At 36.9% G+C, this 18,497-nt stretch overlaps 1 protein-coding gene across 1 annotated transcript in view; it reads left to right on the forward strand.

Annotated features, from left to right (window-relative positions):
* Positions 1 to 1,293: 1,293 nt before the first annotated feature.
* LOC132014534 (lipoxygenase homology domain-containing protein 1-like) overlaps positions 1,294 to 18,497 on the forward strand; it is a 159,371-nt gene continuing 142,167 nt past the window's right edge. Inside the window, 1 exon segment of the mRNA XM_059395506.1 lies at positions 1,294 to 1,411. Coding sequence (XP_059251489.1) covers positions 1,294 to 1,411 — 118 coding nt within the window.

Consider the following 18,497-nt stretch of genomic DNA (forward strand, 5'->3'; position numbering starts at 1 on the left):
AACTTGCATTCCCACCAACAGTGTAAGAGGGTTCCCCTTTCTCCACATCCCCTCCAACACTTCTTATAGTATAGTTTAGAAGTTTAAAATTTAAAATTTAAAGTAAGCCAATTTGTACCTATAACATGAAGGGATTTGAGTTAAAACATTTAGCCCATTATAGCAATAATGATACAACATTTCCACAGCCCATAAAATAATCACATTACTTTTAATCCTTTAATCTTGGTTCTTTCAAGTTTCATTAAGAAGATTACAAAATAAAAAGTTTCAAATGGTGGTTTATTTTGTACTTCTCAAGTAATTTGCCTTGGGCTTTATTTAAAATAACCAAATCAAATAGTGATGCCAGCAGCCTTGCAAAACCATGGCAATTCTGTGTGGTTCTCAGGAAGCCTTTCTATAAGTGTGATTGTACCAAAATCACACATGGTGTGAATTTATGAATGCATTCTGGGTCTTACCAAGATCTGGAGAATTAATAAGTTTATGTATCAAAAATATTTCTTTATAACAACCTAATTTCTTAAATATATTAAAATAGGAAAAATCTCTGATTTAGGCATTTTAAAGACTATAAGATTAATTTAACAAATAAAATAGCACTCACTGAAGCTTTTAAAACAATAATAGTACCCAATTCATGAAAGGCTAGATTTTAGAATCAGGAATCATAGTTTCTACTTTCTGCTGATTTTTTGTATTCATCTGATCCTAATAGAATTTATTAACATCTTTGTTTAACTCCAGGTTAAATGGAATAGATCTAATATGGCATAATAGGTACCCAAATAAATAATTATTGCTTAAATTTCATTCATTGCTGAGAACCCACAGAGAAAAAACTATCAGTTTTAATCTCTGATGCATGAAATATAAGCTTATGCTAACATTTTATAAAATCATTTTGAAATAAAAAAGGTATTTACTAAGGGATTGGAACAGAGAAGTAATAGATTTTTCAAAATTGTCAATCTCTTTCTAAATAGGAAAATATTAACACTTAGAAAATTTGAGAGGAAATTGGTATTTTTAGCATTTCAATATAGAGAAATTAGAAATAGAAAAATTTCAAAATAAAAGAAATGCCATTATACTTGAGATGACAATAAAAGAAGAAATTAGCACTTTTCTTGTCAAGTATTCAAGAACTTTTTGTATTTAAAAAGATGTGACATGATCTTCTATGAGCTAAGTGTGAGGCTTGGATGAAACTTTTATTAGACTCTTTGGTAAAGAATTCTTACATTTTTTACAAGAAATGCTGTTGCTTTGTAGATACAATTGTGGAACATGAATTCTGGAAAAGAGTTTTATATACCTGTTCAACGATGGTTGGCACAAGATCAAGAGGATGGGGAAATCTGTCGAGAATTTCCTGTTTTAAACAAAGGACAACCCATACTTCCAGGTAGGAAAGATCTAACTCCGTGAAGCACGAATAAAATATGTTTACCTAAATGCTTAAGGATAGGGAACTTTTAATACATGTCGAGTAAATAAATAAATGAATAAATAATGATTAAACAACTGCTCATTTCTTACCAATTACCTCTTCTGGTGTGAGAGTTGCATCTAGATATTTTGTAGTCATTTCATGTACTGGCATTCAGGAATATGTTTTTATCTACAATTAAACTTGCAGGGTGATCAAATGAAATTCCTCTTTCCTTATTTGTCTTAAGATTTTATGTATTTGTTTGAGTGAAAGACAGAGCACAAGCAGGGGGAGGGTCAGGGGGAGAGGGACAAGCAGACTCCCGAGTGGGGAGTCTCACGTGGGGTTGTATCATGGGACCCTGGGATCGTGACCTGAACCTAAGTCAGATACTTATCCAACTGAGCCACCCAGGCATCTCTGAAATGTCTCTTAATCAGAACAAGAAAATTAAATTTTAGAAGGTCATGAGACAATTGAGTGCCCAATGAAGAAGTTATTCCAGAGCTAAGAAAAGGAAGTCAGTGTACACTTTCCCCACCAGTTTCTACATTAGTTTTGAAAAATTTACTACTTGAGGAAATGAAAACAGAACTGCTTAATGACTTTAAGCATTTGATCAAAAGCAGTGGTGTGTTCAAGTTTTATGTAAATATGGCTGAGAAATAGGCTCTGCTCAGGGTTAGAGAGTCACTGTGTACTGTATAGTTCAGGGTGACTCTATAAGAGCTGTTTGCCTCGTGTCTGCTGGCCTCCATTTTGGAAGAGAATAGGAAAAGTGTATATAAGAATTATTAAGTGGGTAATTTACAAAAATAAATTTTTCTTCTATCCAGAATATTTCCTACCCAAAATGTGATATCTTAGCTTTCTAAAGCAATAAATGCTAATAAATATTATGTGAAGATTAAGAGGAGTTCCACAATGTCATACAATCTTATACTAGGCTTAGGTACATAATAATTGTAACTTTTTTAGGGAGTGTAGGTAAGTAAAACATTTGCAGAGGCTGATGATTCCACTGTGGTTTTTAACTAAGGTGTAATAAATTCTCTGTTAATTTTCTGAAGTCAAAATATTTTTGAAAATATATGAATAGTTACATTTGGTGAAAAGTGAAGGCTTGTGTGAGCATTGTTCTCACCACTCACAAGTATTTTTACCATCCTTAAAAGGATTCCCAACATTCTTCCTCATCAACCTATTTGCTTCATCCAGAATGAGACCTTGGCCAGGTATCCTGTTCCTACCCACTGCTAGTCAGGATGCAGAGGTTATTTTTTGCTTTCTTGTCTCTTCTTTTACTGTAAAATTCTGTTCAAAGGATCTATATTCTTCAAATACATAATAATTTTCCTTGCTTTATTTGTAGTACTTGGTACTTAAGGTTTATGAATAAACATTTCCCCCCAGTTTCTTCCCCCAGTTGGAGAAACCTCTTTCTTACATATCTCTGTGCTTCTGTACCCTCTCATATGCTGTTAATAAACTTAGTAAACCTTTACTTATCTAAATATCATAATAGATAAAACAAATGATAGCTGATCTCAGACATACTTTCATTTAATATTCTAGCCACGACTGGTGCCATGTATGAAATAATGTTATAGACAAGTGGCAGCTTTCTCTCGAGATGGAGACATCAGTTCTAGGTGGTGTAAACAAGGAAAGTCTCAATTACTGTTTTTTTTTTTTTATTATTATTGTTGTTGTTGTTGTTGCTATATTGAGTAGCTTTGAGTCCATAAAGAATTAGGGCAGTATTTGTCTTTTTTTTTTTTTTTTTTTTCTTTAAGAAAGAGAGAGAGTGAGAGTGGGCAGGGAGATGCAGAGAGAGAGAGAGAGAGAGAGACTGACTCTTAAGCAGGCACTGTGCTGAGCATGGATCTTGAGTTGGGGCTTGATCTCACAACTCTGAGATCATGTCTTGAGTTGGACTTAACTGACTGAGCCACCAGACACCTCAGGGCAATATTTGTCATTTAAGGTGAAAGGAAGTCTAAAAGTGTTTGCCTGATTAGTCAGTATACTATCATATGTACCTGAAAAATATGTTTTGTAATTATGGAATTATTTTCCTGAAGGGGATAAGTGTTACTAAGATAACCAGAGCAAAAAATGGACTTTCTCAGGCTGGTGACGTATTTCTTTTTAATTTTAATGTTTAGTTGTGATAACAAACACATAACAAGATTGACTGTCTTAATATTTGTAATTGTACATTTCAGGAGTGTTAAGGATATTCACGTTGTTTTGCAACAGATGTCTAGTACTTTTTTCATCTTCCAAGAATGAAATTTTATTTCTTCTTTGTGAATTTTGGCAGATTGTTTCAGGGAATTGGTCCACTTTACCTAGGCTATCAAATTTGTGAACATAGAGTTGTAGTTGTTCGTAACATTCCTTTAGTATCATTTTAAGTTTCCATGGGATCTGTAGTGACATTCGCTTTTTAATTTCTGAAATTACTAATTTGTGTTCTCTTTATTTCTCAGTGAGGGTGGCTAGAGGCTTATTGATTTGATTAAAATTTTTTGGAATTACTTTTAGTTTCATTGATTTTCTTCTCTTGATTTCTTATTTTTGATTTCACTGATTTCTGCTCTAAATCTTCTTATCTAATTTGATTAATTTGCTCTTCTTTTTCTAGTTTCCCAGGGTGGAAACTTTGGTGGTTGATTTTAGACTTTTCTTCTTTTCTAATGTATGTATTCAGTGTGTTATAAATCCCTCAGCATTGTTTTTGCTCTATCCCACAAGTTTTGATAAATTGTATTTTTATTTTAATTAAGTTCAAAATATTTTAAAAATTTCCTTTGTATTACTTCTTTGACTCATGTGTTATTTAGAAGTGTGTTATTTGATCTCCACATGTAATGGAATTTTTCAGATATCTTTTTGTTACTAATGCCTAGTTTAATTCTACTGTGGTCTGAGAGAAGACATTGTATGATTTCTGTTCTTTTAAATCTGTTAAGGTTTGTTTTATGGCCCAGACTGTGATCTATCTGGGTGAATGTCTCTTGTGAGTTGGGGAAGAATGTATGTTCTGCCGTTGTTGGATGAAGTAATCTATAGATGTGAATTATAAGTAGTTGATCAACAGTGTTATTGAGTTCACTTATGTCCTTACTGATTTTCTGCTTGCTTGATCTGTCCATTTTTTGAGAGAGGGATGTTGAAGCCTCCAGCTATGACAGTGGATTCACCTATTTTCCTGCAATTCTGTCACATATTGAACATGAATTTTTGCTTCATGTAATTTGATGTTCTTTTGTTAGGCATATACATATGCAGTATTATCATGTCTTCTTAGAGAATTGGCATTTTAATCATTATATAATGCCTTTCTTTATCCCAAATATCTTTTCTTGCTTTAATACCTGCTGTGGCTGAAATTAATATAGGTATTCCTGCTTTCTTTTGATTAGTTTAAAATTCTGTATTTTCCTCTATCCATTTACTTTTAATTTATGTGTATCTTTATATTAAAAATAGGTTTATTATAGATAAAATAAACATAAAAATAAAAAAATTATAGATAAAATATAGATAAAATAAAATATTGGATCTTTTCTTTCATCCTTTAAATTTTTTATTTTTTAAATTTCTTTTCAGTGTATCAGAATTCATTGTTTATGCACCACACCCAGTGCTCCATGCAATATGTGCCCATGTGTTATTTTTTAATCCACTCTGACAAATATTAATTGACTCATTTAGACCATTGATGTTTGAAGTGATTGTTGATATAATTAGATTAATATATACCATATTTGCTACTGTTTTCTATTTGCTTCTTTTATTCTTTGTTCCTGTTTTTCTTTCATTCTTACTCTGTTTTTGTGATTTTATTTTATTTTTTAAAGATTACATTTATTTTTAGGACAGAGAGAGAGCACAAGCAAGGTGAATGATAGGCGGAGGGAGAAGCAGACTCTTCACAACACAGAGGACATGGGGAGATGGAAAGGAGAACTGAGTTGGGGGAAATCAGAGGGGGAGACAAACTATGAGAGACTGTGGACTCTGAGAAACAAACTGAGGGTTTTGGAGGGGAGGGGGGTAGGGGGTTCGGTGATTGTGGTGGAGGGTATTATGGAGGGCACGTATTGCATGGACCACCGGGTGTGGTGCATAAATAAAGAATTCTGAAACATTGAAAAGAAATTAAAAAAAAAAAAAGAAAGAAAAAGAAAAAGAAAGAAAAAGAAAAAGAAAGAAAATAAAAAAAAGAAAGAAAAGCCCAATGCAGGGCTTGTTCCCAGGACCCTGGGATTATGATCTGAGCAGAAGACAAATGTTTAACTGACTGAGACAGCCAGGCACCCCTGTTTTGTGATTTTAATAGAACATTCAATTGAGAACATCATTCCATTTTTTTCCCCTTTCTCAGCTTATCAGTGATACTTTACAAGAAAACGTTATTTAGTGTCTGCTCTACAGTTTTCTTCTATCTCTTGTATCATTGCTTTATTTTTTTATATGTAAGAACATGTAAGTATATATTATGTATACATTCATAAACATAAATAATTAAATGCATTGATGCCATTATTATGTTTTTAAATAAACTTATATGTTAAATGAATTAAGAATAAGAAAAATACAAGTTTTTGTTTTATCTTCACTTATTGCTTCTTCAGTGCTCTTACTTTCTTTATATGGATCAGAATTTCTGACCTGTATTATTTTCCTTCTCTTTTTTTAAATATTCAATTTTATTTTTTCCTGAGTTCCAAGATTCATTGTTTATGCACACACCCAGTGCTTCATGCAATACATGCCCTCCTTTTTCTCTTTTCTTTTTTTTTTTTTAAATTTTATTTACTTATTTGACAGACAGAGATCACAAGTAGGCCGAGAGGCAGGCAGAGAGAGAGGAAGGGAAGCAGGCTTCCTGCTGAGCAGAGAGCCCGATGCGGGACTCGATCCCAGGACCCCAGGATCATGACCTGAGCTGAAGGCAGAGGCTTAACCCACTGAGCCACCCAGGCACCCCAATACCCACCACCGGGCTCATCCATTTCCCTGTGCCCCTCCCTTCCAAAACCCTCAATTTGTTTCTCAGGGTCCACAGTCTCTCATGATTTGTTTCTCCCTCTGATTTCCCCCAATTCACTTTTCCTTTCCTTCTCCTAATGTCCTCCATGTCATTGCTCATGTTCCACAAGTAAGTGAAATCATATGATAATTGACTTTTTTTGCTTGACTTATTTCACTCAGAATAGTTTCCTGCAGTCCCATCCATACTGATACAAAAGTTGGATATTCATCCTTTCTAATGGAGGTTTGATACTCCATTGTATATATGGACCATATCCTCTTTATCCATTCACCTGTGTAAGGTATCTTGGCTCTTTCCACAGTTTGGTGATTGTGGCCATTGCTGTTATGAACATGGGGGTACATATGACTCTTCTATTCACTACATCTGTATCTTTGGGGTAAATACCCAGTAGTGCAATTGATGTACGGTTGGATCCTATTAGCTAGGATCTTGTTGAGAATCTTGACATCCATATTCATCAGTGATATTGGTCTGAAATTCTCCTTTTTGTTGGGCTCTTTGCCTGCTTTGGGGATCAGGGTAATGCTGGCTTCATAGAAGGAGCCTAGAAGTCTTCCTTCTGTTTCTATTTTTTGAAACAGCTTCAGGAAAATAGGTATTATTTCTTCCTTGAATGTTTGGTAGAATTCCCTAGGGAATCCATCAGGTCCTGGTCTTTTGTTTTTTGGTAGGTTTTTGATCACAGCTTCAATTTTGTTACTAGATATTGGTCTATTCAGGTTTTCTATTTCTTCCTGTTTCAGCCTTGGAAGTTTATAGGTTTCCAGGAATACAGACATTTCTTCTAGCTTACTTAACTTATTGGCATATAGCTGTTGGTAATAATTTTTGATGATTGTTTCTATTTCTTTGGTGTTGGTCATGATCTTTTCCCTTTTATTCATAATTTTATTAATTTGAGTCCTCTCTCTTTTTTTTTTGGATTAGTTTGGCCAGTGGTTTATCGATCTTATTGATTCTTTCAAAAAACCAGCTTCTAGTTTCGTTGCTGTGTTCTACTGTATCTCTAGTTTCTATCTCATTGATCTCTGCTCTAATCTTGATTACTTCCCTTCTTGTGTGTGGGGTTGGCTTAATTTGTTGTTGATTCTCCAACAACAAAGGTGTAGAGACAGCTGGTGTATTCTGGATTTTTCAATTTTTTGAGGGAGGCTTGGATGGCTATGTATTTCCCCCTTAGGATCGCCTTTGCTGTATCTATAGATTTTGGACCAAAGTTTCTTCATGCTCATTGGTTTCCATGAATTGTTTAAGTTCTTCTTTGACTTCTTGGTTGATCCAAGCATTCTTAAGCAAGGTGGTTTTTAGTTTCCAGGTGTTTGAATTCCTTCCAAACTTTTCCTTGTGGTTGAGCTCCAGTTTCAAAGCATTGTGATATGAGAATATGCAGGGAATAATCTCAGTCTTTTGGTATCAGTTGAGCCCTGATTTGTGACCAAGTATATGGTCTATTCTGGAGAAAGTTCCATGTGTGCTTTAGGAGAATTACTCTGCTGTTTTAGAGTGGAATGTTCTGTATATATCTATGAGGTCCTTCTGGTCCAATGTGTCATTCAAGAATCTTGTTTCTTTATTGATTTTTTTGCTTAGATGATCTGCCTATTACTGAGAATGGCGTGTTAAGATCCCCTACAATTAATGTATTCATATCAATATAACTTTATTTTGGTTAACAGTTGTCTTATGTAGTTGGCTGCTCCCATATTGGGGCATAAATATTTACAGTTGTTAGATATTCTTGGTTGATAGACCCTTTAGTAATGATGTAGTATCCTTCTGTATCTCTGACTACAATCTTTAGCTTAAAAGCTAATTTATCTGATAGAAGAATTGCTATTTCAGCTTTCTTTTGAGGCCCATTGGCATGAAAGATGGTTCTCTATCCCTTCACTTTCAGTCTAGATAAATCTTTAGCTTCCAAATGTGTCTCTTAAAGACAGCATATGAATGGGTTCTGTCATTTTATCCAGTCTGCAGCCCTTTGCAGTTTTATGGGAGCACTTAGTCTGTTCACATTGAGAGTGATTATTGAAGGATAAGTTTTTATTGACATCATACTGTCTGAGAAGTTCTAGTTTCTATAGATTGTCTCTGTAAATTTCTGTTCAATGTCACTCTTGGGTTCTTTCTTCTTTTATAGAACCCCCCTTAATATTTCTTGTAGTGCCAGCTTGGTGGTCACATACTCTTTTAAACCTTGCCAGTCTTGGAAGCTCTTTATGTCTCCATTCATTTTGAATGTCAGCCTTGCTGGATAATGTATTCTTGGCTGCATGTTTTTCTATTTAGTGCCTTGAATATGTCTTTCCAGCCCTTTCTGACTTTCCAGGTTTCTGTGGACAGCTCTAATGTTATTCTGATGGTCCTTCCTCTTCCCCCTAGCTGCTCTTAAGACCTCTTGTCTAAAATTATGATTTGTGAATTTCACAATTAAGTGTCTGGAGGTTTTTCTAGACTTATTGATCTCGGGGTGGGGGCACCCTTTCTGCCTGTAGGACGTGAAAAAATGTTCCATTCCCCAGATTAGGGAAATTTTCATCCAGAATTTGTTCAATTATACCTTCTAGTCTTATTTCTCCACTGCCTCAGGGATCCCAGTAATTCTGATGTTAGAATATTTCATGGCATCATTTATTTCCCTAATTATTTTTTTTTGACTTTTTAAAATATATTTTATTTATTTATTTGACAGAGATTACAAGCAGGCAGAGAGGCAGGCAGAGAGAGAGGAGGAAGCAGACTCCCTGCTGAGCAGAGAGCTCAATGTGGGGGCTCAATCCCAGGACCCTGGAATCATGACCTGAGCCGAAGGCAGAGGCTTTAACCCACTGAGCCACCATGCTCCCCTATTTCCTGAATTCTGTTTTCATGACTTCTAAGCTGTTTGTTCAGGCATCCTCCTGATCCTTCTCTGTCAGTTTGTGTTCTAGATCACTAATTCAATCTTCTGTCTATCCTAGCTGTTAGAGTATTTAGATTAGTTTGGATCTCATTGATAGCATTTTTTAATACTGCCAGATTGACTCTCACTTCTACCCTTAGAGTTTCTATGTTGCCAGGAATGGTCTTCTCCAGCCTAGCCATTGCCTGGATAATGGTTACCCTGAATTCCCTTTCCAACATACTGTTCATGTCCATATCCAGTACTTCTGTGGTAGAGGGTACAGCCTCTCAAGTTTTGCTCTACTGAGTGTTCTTCCTCCTAGTCATTTTAGTGAGAGGTCGTTGAGGGGATATATAGCTGAATATATCAACCATGACCTAGGCAAGTTGCACCCTGGAATGTTTCAGAGCAATCTGTAGTCAGCACCAAAAAGAAAGGAAAAAGAAAAAAGAGAGAGAAAAAGGGAAAAAAAGAGAAAACCTAGCCAGAATGAGCCCCAAAGGTAAGATTTACAAAGTACCTAAACAAAAATGAACAAAGAAAAAGACTGACAAAATTAAAGACAAGAAAAAAAAAAAAAAAGAAAAACCCAGCCAAAATGAACCCCAAGAATAAGATTTATATAGTACAAAAACAAAAACAAATACACAGCAACACCAACAGAAGAAAAACATGGGACGGTGGTTATAAACCCTCAGTATGGGCGAGGAATATTATTTCGGTCCTTCCTGGGTGACTCTTGTTATCTTTGTTAAAGGACTCAACTTTCCAGAGATACAGGGAAATTAAAACTAGTTTATATATAGGGGTAGTATTGAATAGGGAAAAAGGATTTCCTTGAAGCTTGTATCCATATGTATTAAAAAAAAAAAAAAGAAAAGGAAAGGAAAACACAGGTATATGTATGAAAAAAGTTTAAGTTAAAAAGTTATTATGGAATATATTGTATTAAACCTCTAGGTGTAGTGGTAAGTAGGTTAAAAAAATTAAAAGAACAGGAATTGTGAGAACAAATTAAAAAAAAATGAAAAGCTGTACCTATGAAATATACATGTTTGGGGGCAATATTGGGAGCTCAATATGTTCTTTCCCCCTGATGTTGGGGTTTTAGAATTTTATGGGGACCCTGTGGTGGTTTTCTTTTTGTTCTTTTGGCTTTTCTTCTGGGGGAGGGGACTGCCACATTGTTTTTCAGTCAGTTCTACTTGGGCTGAGTCGCCCTGCCCCTTATCAAGGAGCTTGGCTCTATGAAAACCAGTTTTTCAGGCTTTTGTTCTCTGGGGGTTTTTGTTCTTTGGTGGCATTTTGTGGCTTTTAGGAGGTTTGGCAGAAAGCAAACTGTCTGCACCCATACCTCTGCCTCAGAGTGAAGCCTCAGTCTGCTCCCCTCTGAGTGGTCCAGAACACACAGACTCTCCCTCCGCAAACTCCACTGAACACCGCAATCTCCAAAGGTGGTGTGCACCCCCAGCCACTGTCTCAGTGGTCCCTCAAGGCCCCTGCTGGGCTTTGTACCTCCATGCCACTAAAACTGCTAGCGATATTGGTCTGGTCCAGGTGAGCCCAAACCTGGGTGACTGCCGTTGCTGGGACTGCTACCTGGGGTCCACGCCCACACTGGGTGTGCCCAGACCTGCGGTTTGCAGGCCACAGAAGGTGGCGACCCAGGGAACCCAACCCGAGTCAGCGCGGGTTCTCTCAGTCCCGGGCTGGGCACGCTCAGAACCTGCGGCCCCACAGGTTGTAGAAGGCTGCAGGTCCAGAGACTGAGCCGGCCCCCACACCTGGCTCTCTCTGGTGCCAGAGAGAGTGTGCCCAGCTTAAGCGGTGGTACAAGCTGTGGAAAGCCACGGGCTCAGAGACAATGGACTGGAGGCCCTACCCAGCTCTCTCTGGGATGGGTGGTCACCAGCGGTGACCATTTTGTGACTGTGGGCTTAGGCCCATGCCCATGACCACCTGATTCTACCAGTTTCCCCTTAAGATTTTTATTTTTATTATTATTATTATTATTTTTTATATGAGTGCTTTAAACTGGACTCCAAGTTAATGCTTGTGCCCAATACAAGGCACTTTCAAACTGTGGTATTACTTTCTAATCGGTCACCTCAGGTGGCTCCTCCCCCTTCTTTTTATCCTCTGATATCAGTCCAAGTGTTCCCACTCCGCTTTACTTCTCCACTGCTGTCTCTGCTCCCACTGAGATCCAGAAGTGTATAATCTTATATCTTAGGCTGATTTTATGGGTGTTCAAAATGTTCTGATAGATATTTAGCTCCCTTTAGGGGACCAGTTGCAACAGGGGCTCCTACTTCTCTGTCATATTGCCCTTCCTATTGTAAGAACTTCTAATAATTCCTATAAGGCAGGTCTACTGGCAACAAAAATTTTCTCAATTTTTGTTTGTTTGAGAAAGTTTGTATTTCTCCTTCACTTTTGATAGATAATTTCATATCTATGAAATCTAGGGTACATAATTCTGCTTTGGTGTTTTTTCTCTCTCTACTTTTAATATTTCACTTTACTCTTTCTTGCTTGCATGTTGCTGAGAAGTCAGATGTAATTTTTATCTTCATTTCTTTATAAATAGTTTTCTTTTTTCTCTTTATTTCTTCAGGATTTTTTTCTTTTATTTTTGTTTTCTTATAGTTTGAAAATGATATACCTAAACAGGCATTTAAAATTTTTTTATTTTGGCACTTACCCTTCTTGGTGTTCTCTAAGCTTCCTGGATCTTTGGTTTGATGTCTGACATTAATTTGGGGTAATTTTTAGTCATTATTATTTCAAATATTTCTTTTGTTCCTTTCTTTCTTTTTTCTAATGGTATTCCCATTATGTGTATGTTACACCTTTTCTAGCTGTCCCAGAGTCCTTGTTTTTCAGTTTTCTTCTCTTTGCTTTTCATCTTTGGAGGGTTCTATTGATATCTCTTTGATAGCTCAGAGATTCTTTATCATCAGTGTAGCATCTACTAATAAGTCCATCAAAGGCATTCTTTGCTTTTGTTATAATTTTTTAAATTTTTAAAGATTTTATTTATTTATTTGACAGAGAGAGTGTGTGCCTGTGTGTCATAAGTGAGGGGAGAGGCAGAATGAAAGAATCTTCAAGGTGACTCCCCACTGAGTGCAGAACCCAATGTGGGACTTGATTCTAGAACCCATGGGATCATGACCTAAGCCAAAACCAAGTGTTATACACTTAACTGACTGAGCCTCTCAGGTTCCCCTGTTACAGTGTTTTTATTTTTAGCATTTCTTTTTGATTCTTTCTTAGGAATCCCATCTTTCTGCTTGTTCTTGCACGTTACCTATATAATCTATTAGAGTCTTTAGGATATTAATCATAGTTATTTTAAATTTCCAGTCTGATTTCAACTATCCCGCCATGTCTGCTTCTAATGCTTGCTCTTTCTCTTTGAATTGTGTTTTTTTGCCTTTTAATATGCCTTATAATTTTTTCTTCATAGCTGGACATGATGTACCAGATGAAAGGATAAAAATATACTCAATAGGCTTTTAGTAATACAATGGTGAGGCATGGGGGAAGGAAGGGTTTTGTAGTCCTATAATTAGGTTTCAGTCTTTTAATGATTCTCTGCCTTTGTACTGTGAACTTCATAAGTATTTCTCAGTTTTTTTTCCTTCCCTCTTAGGTGGGAAAGGATGGCTAGAGCTGGCTAGAGTTGGGCATTTTCCTTCCCTGTGGTTAGTTAGGCTCCCTTAATACGCTAGGTATTAGGAGGTTAGGATCCGACCTCCTGAGAGCAGGTCTTATCAAGAAGAACATAGTGCTCTAGTGTATTTTAAAACACTTCCCTTTGCCCTTCCTTTGCCAGAGTAGGAAGAAAATTTTCTCCCATATTTATTGTGAGAACATAGGTAAGCTCCTGAAGGCAACACTCAAAAAAGTGCAGGTGGCTCTTATGGTTGAGAACTCCTATGATTAAGAACTCCTCACAGAATTTTTAACTCTCAGACTGCAATGAACCTCCAACAGTTTGTTAATTACAGCACAGAATTTCCAGTGCCAGCAGTGGTTCTCATGGTAGTTTCTTTTCTAACTTACTTACTTACTTTCTCCCTCCCTCTCTCCCTTTCCTTTTTAGGTTTTGTTTATTTTAGAGAAAGCATGAGCGGGAAGAGGCAGAGAGGTAGGGAGAAATAATCTGAAGTGAACTCTGTACTAAGCACAGAGCCCAGTGCAGGCTCTATCCCAACCCAGAGATCATGACCTGAGCTGAAACCAAGAGTGAGATGCCACTGAGCCACCCAGGTATCCCTCCATGGCAGTTTCTGTTTGTGAGTCTCTGCTATCATCTAAGTTGTGACTCCTTGTTTGCCCATCTGTCTCTCCAATCTTGGGGGCTGTAGTTTGCTCTGTGTCCTTATCTCTTTTATGGATTCAAGAAGAGTTGTCAATTTTTCAGTCTGTTCAGCTTTTAATTGTTAGGATGGAGTGGTACATTTGAAGCATCTTACATGTGGAACTGGAATCAGAGATGAAATTCTATAGTCCTTAAACAGAAATTCCCTCTCCTTCATTCACTTAGCATTTGGCAATCAGCTTTCTACTTTTTATCTTCTATGATTATACTTTAGAATCATGAGCAGAATCATGTAATATTTACCTTATTGTGATTAGCTTATTTCACTTAGCATAATATTCTTGTGATTCATCCATGTTGTACTATGTAACAGAATTTCCTTCCTTTTTCCCCCTTAATTAACATGTAATGTATTAATTGTCCCAGGGGTACAGGTCTGTGAATCATCAGGCTTACACATTTCATAGCACTCACCATAGCACATACCCTCCCCAATATCTATAACCCAGACACCCTATCCCTAAACCTCCACCTCCCCAGCAACCCTCAGTTTGTTTCCTGAGATTAAGAGTCTCGTAAGGTTCCCCCACTCCTGATCTCATCATGCTTCATTTTTCCCTTCCCTACCCCCCACAACCCCTGCCCTGCCTCTCAAATTCCTCATATCAGGGAGGTCCTATGATAATTTTCTTTCTCTGATTGGCTTATATTTCTCAGCATAGTATCTTCTGGTTCCATCCACATCATTGCAAATGGCAAGATTTCATTTCTTTTGATGGTTGCCTAGTATTCCATTGTGTATATATACACCACATCTTCTTTATCCACTCCTATGTTGATGGACATCTAGCTCTTTCCAAAGCTTGGCTATTGTGGACATTGCAGCTACAAACATTTGAGTGCACATGCCCCTGTGGATCAATACATTTGTATCTTTAGGTTAAATACCCTTTAGTGTGATTGCTAGGTCATAGGATTGGTCTGTTTTCAACTTTTTGAGGAACCTCCATACTGTTTTCCAGAGTGGCTGTACCAGCTTGCATTCCCACCAAGAGTATAGGAAGGTTCCCCTTTCTCCACATCCTTGCCAACATTTTTCATTTCCTGGCTTGTTAATTTTAGCCATTCTGACTGGTGTGAGGTGGTATCCCATTGTGGTTTTGATTTGTATTTCCCTGAGGCCAAGTGATGTGGAGCACTTTTTCATGTGTCTCTTGGACATCTGCATGTCCTCTTTGCAGAAATGTCTGTTCATGTCTTCTGCCCCTTTCTTGATTGGATTATTTGTTCTTTGGGTGTTGAGTTTGATAAGTTCTGTATAGATTTTGGAAACTAGCCCTTTATCTGCTATGTCATCTGTGAATATCTTCTCCCATTCTGCCAGTTGTCTTTTGGTTTTGTTGACTGTTTCCTTTGCTGTGCAAAAGCTTTTGATCTTGATGAAGTCCCAATAGTTCATTTTTGCCCTTGCTTTTCTTGCCTTTGGTGATGTTTCTAGGAAGAAATTGCTGCGGCTGAGGTCAAAGAAGTGGCTGCCTGTGTTCTCCTCAAGGATTTTGATGGATTCCTGTCTCACATTGAGGTCATTCATTCATTTTGAATCTATTTTTCGTGTGCAGTATAAGGAAAAGGTGCAGTTTCATTCTTCTGCATGTGGCTGTCCAATTTTCCGAACACAATTTGTTGAAGAGACTGTCTTTTTTCCATTGGACATTTTTTCCTGCTTTGTTGAGATTAGTTGAACACAGAGTTGAAGGTCTATTTCTGGGCTCTTTATTCTGTTCCATTGATCTGTATGTCTGTTTTTGTGCCAGGGCCGTTCTGTCTTGATGATTACAGCTTTGTAATAGAGCTCGAAGTCTGGAATTGTGATGACACCAACTTCAACATTCCTCTGGCTATTTGGGGTCTTTTCTGGTTCCATATACATTTTAGGGTTATTTGTTCCATTTCTTTGGAAAAAAAATGGATGGTATTTTGATAGGGATTGAATTAAATGTGTAGATTGCTTTAGGTATCATAGACATTTTCACAATATTTGTTCTTCAAGTCCATGAGCATGGAATGTATTTCCATTTCTTTGTGTCTTCCTCAATTTCTTTCATGAGTACTTTATGGTTTTCTGAGTACAGATTCTTTGCATCTTTGGTTACTTTATTCCTAGGTGTCTTATGGTTTTGGGTGCAATGGTAAATGGGATCAGCTCCTTAATTTATCTTTTTTCTGTCTTGCCATTGGTGTATAGAAATGCAACTGATTTCTGTGCATTGATTTTATATCCTGACACTTTATTGAATTTCTGTATGAGTTCTAGGAGTTTTGGAGTGGAGTCTTTTGGGTATTCCACCTCAAGTATCATCTCTTCTGCAAAGAGTGAGAGTTTGGCTTCTTCTTGCCTATTCAGATGCCTTTTATTTCTTTTTTTGTCTGATTGCTGAGGCTAGGACTTCTAGTACTATGTTGAATAGCAGTGGTGATAGTGGACAGCCCTGCCATGTTCCTGACCTTAGGGGAAAACTCTCAGGTTTTCCCCATTGAGAATGATACTTGCTGTGGGTTTTTCATGGATGGTTTTTATGATATTGAGGTACGTACCCTCTATCCCTACATTTTGAAGAGTTTTGATCCAGAAAGGATGCTGTACTTTGTCAAATGCTTTTTAAGCATCTATTGAGAGATTCATATGGTTCTCGTTCTTTCTTTTATTAATGTATTGTATCACATCAATTGATTTGCAGAAGTTGAACCCACCTTGCAGCCCAGGAATAAATCCCACTACGTTGTGGCGAATAATCCTTTTAATGTACTGTTGGATCCTATTGGCTAGTATTATGGTGAGAATTTTTGCATCCATGTTCATTAAGGATATTGGTCTGTAATATTCCTTTTTGTTGGGGTCTTTGTCTGGTTTTGGGATCAAGGTAATTCTGGCCTCATAAAATGAGTTTGGAAGTTTTCCTTCCATTTCTATTTTTGGAACAGTTTCAGGATAATAGGTATTAATTCTTCTTTAAATGTTTGGTAGAATTCCATGGGAAGCCATTTGGCCCTGGGCTCTTATTTGTTGGGAGATTTTTGATGACTGTTTCAATTTCTGTACTGGCTATGGGTCTGTTCAGGTTTTCTATTTCTTTCTGGCTCAGTTTTGGTAGTTTATATGTCTCTATGAATGCATCCATTTTTCCCAGATTGTCAAATTTACTGGCATATAGTTGCTTATAATATGTTTTTATAATTGTTTGTATTTCTTTGGTGTTGGTTGTGATCTCTCTTTGTTCATTCATGATTTTATCAATTTGGGTCCTTTCTCTTTTCTTTTTGATAAGTGTGGCCAGGGGCTTATCAATCTTATTAATTCTTTCAAAGAGCAAGCTCCTAGTTTCATTGATCTGTTCTACTTTTCTTTTGGTTTCTATTTCATTGATTTCTGCTTTGATCTTTATTATTTCTCTTCTTCTGCCGGATTTAGGCTTTCTTTGCTGTTCTTTAGCTCCTTTAGGTGAAGGGTTAGGTTGCATACTTGAGACCTTTCTTGTTTCTTGAGAAAGGCTTGTATCACTATATGCTTTTCTCTCAGGACTGCCTTTGCTGTGTCCCAAAGATTTTGAACCGTTGTGTTTTCGTTATCATTTGTTTCCATGAATTTTTAAAATTCTTTAATTTCCTGGTTGACCCATTCATTCTTTAATAGGATGCTCTTTAACCTCCATGTATTTGAGTTCTTTCCAACTTTCCTCTTGTGATTGAATTCTAGTTTCAGATCATTGTGGTCTGAAAATATGCAGGGAATGATCCTAATCTTTTGGTATAGGTTGAGACCTGACTTATGACTCAGGATGTGATCTATTCTGGAGAATGTTCCATGTGCACTAGAGAAGAATGTGTATTCTGTTGCTTTGGGATGGAATGTCCTAAATATATCTGTGATGTCCATCTGGTCCAGTGTGTCATTTAAGACCTTTATTCCTTGTTGATCTTTTGCTTAGATTATCTATGCATTTTAGTGAGGGGCTCTTAAAGTCCTGTATTATTATTGTATTATTTTTATGTGTTTCTTTGATTTTGTTATTAATTCCTTTATATAATTGGCTGCTCCTATGTTAGAGGAAAAGCTATTTTTAAAATTTTATTTTTTTCCCTTTTATTTTATTTTATTTCTTTTCAGTGTTCCAAAATTCATTGTTTATGGACCACACCCAGTGCTCCATGCAATACATGCCCTCCATAATACCCACCACCAGGCTCACCCAACCCCCCCACTCCCCTCCCCTCCAAACCCTTCAGTTTTTTACTCAGAGTTCAGTCTCTCATGGTTTATCTCCCCCTCCGATTTTCCGCATATTGCTTCTTGTCTCCATCTTCCAATATCCTCCATGTTATTCCTTAAGCTCTACAAGTAAGTGAAACCAAGTGAAACCATATGATACTTGACTTCCTCTGCTGGACTTATTTCATTCAGCATAATCTCTTCTAGTCCTATCCATGTTGATATAAAAGTTAGGTATTCATCCTTTCTGCTGGAAGCACAATACTCCATTGTATATATGGACCATATCTTCTTTATCCATTCGTCCGTTGAAGGGCATCTTGGTTCTTTCCACAGTTTGGTGACTGTGGCCATTGCTGCTATGAACATTGGGGTACAGATGGCCCTTCTTTTCATTACATCTGTATCTTTGGGGTAAATACCCAGTAGTGCAATTCCAGGGTCATAGGGTAGCTCTATTTTGATTTTTTGAGGAATTTCCACACTGTTTTCCAAAGTGGTTGCACC

This window comes from Mustela nigripes, chromosome 3 (assembly GCF_022355385.1).
Source record: "Mustela nigripes isolate SB6536 chromosome 3, MUSNIG.SB6536, whole genome shotgun sequence".
In the NCBI taxonomy this organism is placed as follows: domain Eukaryota; kingdom Metazoa; phylum Chordata; class Mammalia; order Carnivora; family Mustelidae; genus Mustela; species Mustela nigripes.